This window comes from Gekko japonicus, unplaced genomic scaffold, assembly GCF_001447785.1.
Source record: "Gekko japonicus isolate JY-2015 unplaced genomic scaffold, Gekko_japonicus_V1.1 scaffold2503, whole genome shotgun sequence".
Taxonomy (NCBI): domain Eukaryota; kingdom Metazoa; phylum Chordata; class Lepidosauria; order Squamata; family Gekkonidae; genus Gekko; species Gekko japonicus.
This window is the reverse complement of record NW_015167130.1, coordinates 147,685-157,511: the sequence shown is the minus strand read 5'-3', so window position 1 is coordinate 157,511 and position 9,827 is coordinate 147,685. Positions and strand designations below refer to the sequence as shown.

The window sequence follows — 9,827 nt, the reverse complement described above, 5'->3', positions numbered from 1 at the left end:
CTTTGGTTGCCATCAGTGTAGCCATAGCTGTCAGGGGCGCTTGAAGCAGGGACTCGGGAGATGACTGGATGGACAGGCAAGTTCATATGGGGGAATCCAATCATTTACCTCATTCTCACTCCATAAAGGTCAAAGGGGATTTCCTATACCATTTATTTAGTAAGGTCTCCATGATTTTCTCCTACAATCCCAAAAGACAGACCTCCCAGTTGCAGTTAAGTTGCTTCCCCAACATTAAGATATTGTATGGCTAGATTGTATAACTTGTGAGAATTTTGTATACTTAGATACTATTATCAAGTATAAAAAGTAATTGTATTAAGCATACATAACTGATGTTCTAGAGTGTATTATTGGACTGATATTGGCCCCAGTTTTGTTTTCTTTGGAGTTTCTCCTACAATCAACATTTTTATGTCTCACATTTCCAATATCTAGATTCTCAATTAGAAATGAAAGGATGAGCTGCACTTGTGAAGTAACAGGGTATGCATCTTATGTGATGTCAAATACCTTCCAAGTTCCAGCTCATAGTGAGCCTTTGAATTCATGACCTTCAATAAGTCCTATTGTTAAGAGCCTGGGCTGGGTACTGGAAACTGAAGGCCATGCCTGTGGCTTCAGGGAGCAGCCTAGAAAAGTATATGTGAATAAATACATCAAAAGCTTCAAGTTTGTTATTCATCCTTAATTGATGCAAATGTGTCAAAAAGACCTATGACTGCTTCAGACGCATATCTACCAGGGATAAAAGGGAAATTTAGATTTACAAGGTAGCCCACCCTACCTTCGACAATTAGCCCACTCTCTCATTTCCATAGTCCAATCTAAGAATAACATATTTAAGAGAATGTTCAATTCTTTCTACAAATTAGCAGCTTCTTCTTGTTCAGCTCAGGTTTTAGCAGAATAATGAAGCATTTGGGCAAAAAGATACAACCCAATAACCCAGCACCTGAAGCCAAGATAGAGAAGATCTCCATGGCTACCAGGTATTTCCCTTTGGTGCTCAGGTAGGTTGGAACAAAGCATACCCAAACACTGCAAAAGATGAGCATGCTGAAAGTGATGAACTTGGCCTCATTAAAACAATCAGGCAAGTTCCTCGCTAGAAAAGCCACAATCAGGCTGATGATAGATAGAAGTCCCAAGTAACCCAAGGCAATAGAAAACATCACAACAGACCCTTCATTACATTCTGCCACAATCTCTCTAGTCAGTGTCTGTCTGTCAAAATCTGGGAAAGGGGGTGAGGTTGCTAGCCACACTGTACATATGGCAACTTGAATGAAAGAACAAAATAGAAGGATGCAGTTGGTCAGCTTTTTCCCCAACCATTTTCTCATGCTAGACCCTGGTTTGGTGACCATGAATGCTCCAACCACAATGATGGTTTTGGCCAAGACGGAAGAAACAGCCACTGTGAAGAGGATGGTGAAGGCAGTTTGTCGGAAAAGGCAGGTCACTTTGCTTGGTTCTCCGAGAAATAAAAAAGGACAGAGGAAGCAGAGCAGGAGAGAGACAAGGAGTGTATAAGTGATATTCCGGTTGTAGGCTTTGACTATGGGGGTGTCTCTCTGCTTAACAAAAATCCCTAGCATTACAGCTGCAGTCAAAGATATGGAAGCAGCTGAAACTGCTGAAGTGATCCCTAAAGGTTCTTCAGATGATAGGAAGGTTTTTGATTTGACGATGCATTGATCTTGGTTGTTGCTTGGATATTGATCTTCGGGGCATCTGGTACAGTCAGCCATGTCTGCAAAAGAAAAGAAGCTGGGGTATCACTGGTAAGGCTCTTCTCATGTTGGAAGCATTATTCATGGTTTCCAGCTGCTAGCCAGATGTCTGCAGAAGGCAGTGAGGTGTTTCTTACCCTCTTCTGGCTGCTTCTGGATTTGTATTATTGTTCTGTAATTTACAGTGTGATTTTCAGAATGTATCCATTCATTTTAACAAACCACACATAAAATTTGGTCAATTTTCAGCTATTTATCTCTTTTTAAACAATACTGGAAAGATAAATATTAAAAAATGGATCACTTCAATGACTACATGCCCTACCCGGATTGTGTAGCCTAGCCCTATTTTATCTGATTTCAGAAGTTAAGTGTTACCCAAATTGGTTTACGTGTTTCAGGGTTGGAATGTCCAAAGGTGTCCCTCTGATTGCACAGAACAAACACTGGTGTTTTAGGCACTTAAAGCACTTGGGATTGTTTAGACCATGTATACCCACTTCCAGATTCAGATCAATACTCAGAAAAAAACAAGGGGGGAAGACTCTGAAACATCTGGACTTCTTATTTTACAAACAGGAAAAGAGTCCATATTAATTTATGAAACATGGTACAGCAATAGAATTACAGAAGGGGAGTTAAATATAGTCAATAAAACACAAAAAAGCTTCCCCTAAAACTTTTGTTACCTAAAGGAGGAAACTTCTGTAAGAGAAGATGAAACATATGAGCCTGTCCTGAAGAGAAGCAGGAGATGAGGGTGGCATTTTCTGCTGTAATGAAAAAGCTGTGTCAGTTGCTGACATGGACAAGCTGAAGGCAGAAGGAATGGTGGAGTAGGGGTTCAAGATCCAGAAGAGATGACATCCAGAAAAGTTTGCTTATTATTTCAGAAATATGAATCATCTGTTAGTTTTAAATCTTCTGACAGGAGTCTCCAAGGTCCTTGGGGAAAATGGCCTTTGACTGAATCTCTCTTAGTGTGGGTTTACTCATTATTGATAGAGGAGCTGCCTTGCATTCCTTGATATGACTCATTGCCTTTTGATGTTAATTCAACTGAGGCTCCTTCTATCATTTTGAGTGCCACACACAGCACTATATGTGCACAGAAAATGGGGATCAAATCACAACAAAAATGGGAATCTCAGGTGGGAGGCATCTCAGAGTATTGTAAGGAGGGTCAATCCTAGTTAGTACTTGGATGGGAGCCTACCAAGGCAGTCCAGGGTTAGTATGCAGAAGTAGATAATGATAAGCCACCACTGTTTATCTCTTGCCTTAAAAACCTTATGTGTTTGCCTGACGTCACTTCCCACTACCATCGTAGTGACCTCATAAGAGAACTTTTCATGCCATTTCTAGATTCTTTCCTCTGTGGCTTCTAGAAGTTTATCACACAAAGTACTATTTAAAAGAACTCAGAGCCCATGGAACATATTACATTAATATCACTTACTCACTGATAGTCCCACAGCATTATGGCCCCTTCTGAAATAGAGTAAAGAACCTGCACACAGGTATATCTAGATTTATTAGTGAAAAGTACTCGGAAACGTGGAGTGATTCAGCAAGAGTACTTTATTAGTGAAGAACAAGACAAAGTAAGCCGGCTCGCAAGCCGGTATATAAGCACAGAAAACCCACCACCAAAACACGCCCCCATTCACCCTATAGGTTATTTACAGTAGCCGAGAGTCTCATAGGCTCTCGGCTGCAGACCTGGCCCTCTGATTGGTGCGGGCTAGGATCCGCTTGGCTATTGTTCATGCTGAGCGATAGCGCTTGACCGCGTGGCTCAACGGTCGCGCATGTGGTAATGGCGGAGTACATTACAATTAGCATTGATACTCCAGGACTGAATGTGTGAACTAAGTAATGACAATCTATGAGTTAGCTGTACCATTTGATCCAGATTTTCCCTCTAACCTTTGGAAGAATGGCACTGGCCACTCTAATAGAAATGGGCTACATCAACAAATTCTTAGGGAAATTTTATGCATTATTTCACACTTACCCTTCCTGTCTGAAAATTTTCCTTCTGGACAAGGAACACAAGCATAGCAACAAAACTTCTCTCCTTCCTTCATTTGCTTGTGATAACCAGGGTAGCAGTGGTCATTACAAACTGATAAGGGCAATGCCTATGGGGGAGAAATACATGAAAAGGGTGTAGACTTGGAGGATTTAAACACCATTTTTGGTTTTCATGAAATACAAACAAATGAGCAATTGAAGTAGATAATTTCATCTCTTTATATTTGGAATCATAGGGTTTTCAAGGTAAGAGTCGGTCAAATGTGGTTTACTATTGCCTTCTTCGGTATAGTACAAACCAGGGTTAGCTGAGGTGGCACTGCCGTTATTTACAGAAGGTCCTCCACCAGGGTCAATGTCAGGAATGATAGGCATTGTTATAACAAAACCCCCTCAACCCCTGGTGCCCATGAGCTATCCTTCCAGGATTCCTGTGCTGCCATCACCATTGGAATGGTTTGTTTTTTCTGCTGATCCCTGAAAGAGGTGGATGCATCTTAGCCTGGTGTCTCAGATGTAACCATTCCATCTTGAGTGATTCAGCTAGGAGTTTAGATCTCTTACAGTATTGCATCTCAGCTTTACTAACATACACAAACTCCCTCGCATGCTAACATGTCCGCATAAGAGGGGGTTGGTTCAATAAGAAATAGCATCTGATTGTTTTGATGTACAAGCTGTATTCTAGACAAGAGACTACTGTTAGGACAGAATATGGGTGGGGGAATGGTTTCTAATAGGCAAAGGTGGCAAACAAGGATGTATTTTATCTCCCTGTCACTTCAATGTATATTCACCATACATCATAAGGTAATCTGGATTAGAAAGACAAATAAATGGGTTCTAGATTGAATCAAACCTGAAATCTCCTGAAAAGCTAAAAATATTATTTTTATTTTGAACTGTTTTCATAGCAAAAAAAACCAACACAACCATATAGCTAAACAAACGTTAAGCAAATCCAAGAAACAGCAAAAACCTTGTGGAGTTTGCCTATACCATGCAAGAAGTAGGTAACATATTTAAATGAACAATATTTTCCCAACAATTATGCCCACCAGACGTTCAATCTAGTTTGATCTACCTTCTTTCTATACTCCTTATTTATCACCCTCTAAGCATTTGAAGGTCTCCAGCATGAGATTATGCTAGCTGGATCCTTGGGTCAACCCCCACTTATAGCCTGGGCTGGCCCCTCACTTAAAACTTTGTTCGGCCCCTATTTACAGCTGGGTCGGCCCCCATTTAAAGCCAGGTTTGGAGACCTTAAATTTAACAGATCTCTAGGAAACCATTCCCAGTATAGCTGGCTTTCATTAGAGTTGTATGTTTTATATGTTTTAATGTGGTTTTAATTGTATTGAATTTATATTGTTGGAACCTGCCCTGAGCCTGTTAAGGGGAGGGTGAGAAATAAATCCAAATAAACATAAACAAACATAAGTAGATTTAATTCAAAAGAATATTAAGTTATGATAGTGTGGATTTTTAGGTAATATTCACTTTTCTGAGATATATAGTATTATGGGGCACTACTATTTCATAAATCTTTCATAATTTGAAAGCTAAAACAACTGAACTGTGGGTATCATACTGGTTAGATTATGAGAAGACAAGAGTCACTGAAAAAGACAATAATGCAAAGAAAATTTGGAGGCAGCAGGAATTGAGAACAACTCAACATGAGATTGATAGACACTTGACAGAATAACCCATTTTTGGAATTATGACTTTATGATACAGCCTGAACATGCACAACAGGAGGGGCTGTGGCTCAGTGGTAGAACATCTGTTTGGTATGCAGAAGGTCCCAGGTTCAGTCTCTGGTATCTCCACTTAAAAGGATCTGGCCATACGTGTTGTGAAAAACTTCAGGCTGAGACCCTAGGGAGCTGCTGCTATTCTGAGTAGACAATATTAACCATGATGAACCAAGAGTCTAATCCAGTTTAAGGCAGCTTCATGTATTCGTGTATATATAAGCTGTAGAGCAAATGGAGCTGCCCCCACCCCAATCACATGGTACCCATACCTTGCTAGAAGTTCTCCAATTGATCATATTTTCACGAATGACAAATTGTTTTCCTTCAACAGCACCGGGATCCAACCTTCCAACTTTCACTCTTTGGAATGACTTGTTTGGGAATATGATGAGGTGTTCAGTGTCAAACCCAGTCCCCTGTTCCTTATTCTTCTTAAAAGACACAGTTTCCCCAGCTGAGTTATTAAATGAAATATCTTGAAGAAATGGGTGGAGCTACACAGGGGAAAAGAAAACTGGAGGGAATGGGTGGAAACAGGAGAAAGGATTAACCTACACAATTCCACAGGAAAACTGGGGTTCAGTTTCAGAACATGTTCACATTATACAAGGAGACTTGAAGAAAAAATTGTTCTAAAAATCATCTATCAATGGAGAATTGTTAACTATGTATCAGCAAAATTTGCACTGATAGATGTGAATGACTGGTACCTTTTCCAGAGAAAAATAAGATTCTCAGATGCTTCTCTCTCACTCTCTCTCTCTCTTTTTTTTGAAGAGCCAGTTTGGTGTAGTGGTTAAGTGTGCGGACTCTAATCTGGGAGAACCGGGTTTGATTCCCCACTCCTCCACTTGAACCTGCTGATGTGACCTTGGGTCAGTCACAAGCTCTGGCACAGCTGTTCCTGAAAGAGCAGTTTGTGTCTGAGTTCTCTCAGCCACACCCACCTCACAGGTTGTCTGTTGTGGGGAGGGGAAGGGAAAGGAGTTTGTAAGCTGCTCTGAGACTCCAAGTGAAGGGCGGGGTATAAATCCAATCTCTTCTTCTTCTTCTTTTTTGGTACATTTCTATGCAACTTCACATACATATAATTTTAACATGCAGCTATTTTTCAAAGGCAAAAGATAAAAGATATGTAGACTGATATCCTACCAGTCTTTGCACTGGTGACCTTCAAAAATGTATAGCAGAGAAACTGGGACTCATGAGACAAAAACACTTGGAACAGGGGTGATCATTGGAAAGAAAATGGAAGACATTGAGCAGAAAACCTGGTAGGATATTGCCCAAAAAATATCCAGAGTGGTGTCCTATCATCTTTCTCACTTGTGAAAGAATGAAGATGTGATCCTTTCTGTCAATCAAAAAGCTTATAACAGGAATCATGAGAGATGTGGACAAACACCATGTGGGACTGGGGCAATAATGGAAATTGATCAGATTAAGGGAAAGAACATCTGTCAGGATACAGACATATATCGAGGATCGAACATGATCAAGATGTGAGAAACAACAATTGAATATAAAAACATAAGAGACGCCAATGTTGGATCAGGCCAAAGGCCCATCCAGTCCAACACTCTGTCACACAGTGGCTAAAAATACCAGTGCCATCAGGAGGTCCACCAGTGGGGCCAGGACATTAGAAGCCCTCCCACTGTTGACCCCCCCCAAGCACCAAGAAGACAGAGCATCACTTGCCCCAGAGCCCCTATCTATACCTTGTGGCTAATAGCCACTGATGGACCTCTGCTCCATATGCTTCTCTAATTGCCTCTTGAAGCCGTCCATGCTTGTAGCCGCCACCACTTCCTGTGGCAGTGAATTCCATGTGTTAATCACTCTTTGGGTAAAGAAGTACTTCCTTTTATCCATTGTAACCCAACCGTTCAGCAGTTTTATGGAGTGCCCACGAGTTCTTGTATTGTGAGAAAGGGAGAAAAGTACCTCTTTCTCTACCTGCTCTTTCCCATGCATAATCTTATAAACCTCGATCATGTCACCCCTCAGTCGTCATTTCTCCAAGCTAAAGAGCCCTAAGCGCTTTAACCTTTCCTCATAGGGAAAGTGTTCCAACCCTTTTATCATTCGAGTTGCCCTTTTCTGCACTTTTTCCAAAGCTATAATATCCTTTTTAAGGTGTGGTGACCAGAACTGCACACAGTATTCCAAATGAGGTCTCACCATTGATTTATATAGGGGCATTATTATATTGGCTGATCTGTTTTCAATACCCTTCCTAATAATCCCCAGCATAGCATTGGCGCCCACTTGCCCATCCTTGACAGATCCCTTTGGAGTGCCTCACAATCCTCACTGGTTTTCACCACCCTGAACAACTTCATATCATCCGCAAATTTAGCCACTTCACTGCTTACTCCCATCTCCAAATCATTAATGAACAAGTTAAAAAGCAGTGGACCAAGTACTGATCCCTGCGGTACCCCACTGCTTACCACCCTCCACTGAGAAACTTGCCCATTTATACTTACTCTCTTTCTATTAATTAGCCAGTTTTTGATCCATAAAAGGACTTGTCCTTCTATCCCATGATTTTTGAGCTTACTTAGGAGCCTTTGATGAGGAACTTTATCAAAGGATTTCTGGAAGTCAAGGTAAACAATATCTATTGGATCCCCCTTGTCTACATGTTTGTTCACCCCCTCAAAGGACACTAACAGGTTAGTGAGACAAGATCTTCCCTTACACAAACCGTGCTGAGTCTGCCTCAATAGGTTTTGTTCATCTATGTGCCTACTAATTCTTTCCTTAATAATGGTTTCCACCAATTTACCCGGTATCGACGTCAGACTGACTGGCCTGCAATTTCCCGGATCTCCTCTGGAACCCTTTTTAAAGATGGGAGTGACATTAGCTACCTTCCAATCCTCAGGAATGGAAGCAGATTTTAAGGAAAGATTACATATTTTTGTCAGGAGATCCACAAGTTTACATTTGAGTTCTTTCAGAACTCTCGGATGTATGCCAATTGGTTTACAAAGATAGCATAAATCACAGGTTTTTTTCACAGACATGCATGACGAACAAAGCTGGACATTTACTGAGCATGTACCAACTTATGTATGACAATCCAGGAGATTTTACCTGCCAAGGCTGAAGATCTTCAGGGTCAATCCTTTTCTCACTCAGAGTTTCTCTGTGATTGTATAGAACTGGGGACATGGCATGCAAAGCATGAGCAACAGCATAGACAGCATTATAGATGCTGTAGCTGTGGCCAGTCATATGCATTTCAAAAAATGGCCCAGTGATATCCTCCAACTGCTCCTCACCAGTACATGACCCATTGGGCTCCAATGGCTTCTGGTCATGTTGAAATGAACAACTGAATGCTTGTTCCCAGAAATCCTTGAGAAATCCATTTCCCTCTTCCCAGTTAAGTTTGATGTTGTGAAGAAATTTCTGGAACTCAAGAACATCAAGGGAATGAATTGTGAAAGAAAGGGCCCCTTGAAACCAGTCATAACTGAAGCCCTTTTGAAAGCCTGATAAAGTGATATCGGCCTGGCCTGTCATAATCCACACTCTATCCACAAATACATTTTTATCATACAAATAAAGTCCCATAAATATCATAGAGTTCATGATATCAAAAGTCACAGCTTCTCCATAGAATACAATTATTTTGGCTTTGCTGTCTGTTAGAGTAGGATATATATCTGAAAGTAAAGCATAAACGTCTTGTACAGTATCCCAACTGGATTGTTTTTGGATTCTTCCTTTGGTTGCTATACAGATTCCATTCTGTGACAGCAATGGTTCCAGAGTCTTCAAGAAGTTTTCCCCACTGTCATCATTTCCAAAAAGGAGCCCAACCCATGTCCATTGGAAATGGAGAAGCAACCGAATAATTGCTGGATACTAATATGCTTCATTTGGTGACATGCTGTAAAATTGAAAGAATTCTGTAGCATCCCTCTCCCCATGGGTGAAAGATCCATATGTAAGCTAAAAGGAAAGAAAAAAAAGGAATGATTTAGAGAAAGTTAATTTTGAGTATCTGAGTATGGGTCTTACTGTGCAATTGACATTTTCTGAAGGATTTCTTATTTGCATCATGGGCATATGATGACATTTCTTAGAAATGGTAATCCGAATCCACTTTATGATGTTTTGAGGTCATGAACTTTCTCAATTTTTAGTTGTTCCACAATATTTCCTAATTTTATATATGTCTGTGTCTTTGCTTGTTTAGAAACCCCTAAGGATCTCAAGTTTATATAGGGTATTCCAGGACTCCAGCTGTTCAAGCAAGTCTGCTAAATGTACT

General features: G+C 40.6%; 1 protein-coding gene across 1 annotated transcript; it reads right to left on the bottom strand.

Annotated features, from left to right (window-relative positions):
* Positions 1 to 854: 854 nt before the first annotated feature.
* LOC107111987 (vomeronasal type-2 receptor 26-like) lies at positions 855 to 9,073 on the bottom strand. The gene is made up of 4 exons (XM_015413041.1): positions 8,642 to 9,073; positions 5,806 to 6,030; positions 3,754 to 3,880; positions 855 to 1,756 (listed from the first exon to the last, which is right to left on the bottom strand). Exons 1-4 carry the CDS (start codon positions 9,071 to 9,073, stop codon positions 855 to 857), a joined length of 1,686 nt encoding a protein of 561 aa, XP_015268527.1.
* Between the last annotated feature and the right edge of the window lie 754 nt (positions 9,074 to 9,827).

What these genes read in the sequence shown, in the direction of transcription:
- LOC107111987 (XM_015413041.1), bottom strand. Translation starts at nt 9,073, where the DNA reads ATGACAGGCCAGGCCGATATCACTTTATCAGGCTTTCAAAAGGGCTTC. An exon ending in AAGATCTTCAGCCTTGGCAG is followed by an intron (nt 6,031 to 8,641) that starts GTAAAATCTCCT and finishes TCCCCTGTGTAG; the next exon opens with CTCCACCCATTTCTTCAAGA. An exon ending in AAAATTTTCAGACAGGAAGG is followed by an intron (nt 1,757 to 3,753) that starts GTAAGTGTGAAA and finishes TTTCTTTTGCAG; the next exon opens with ACATGGCTGACTGTACCAGA.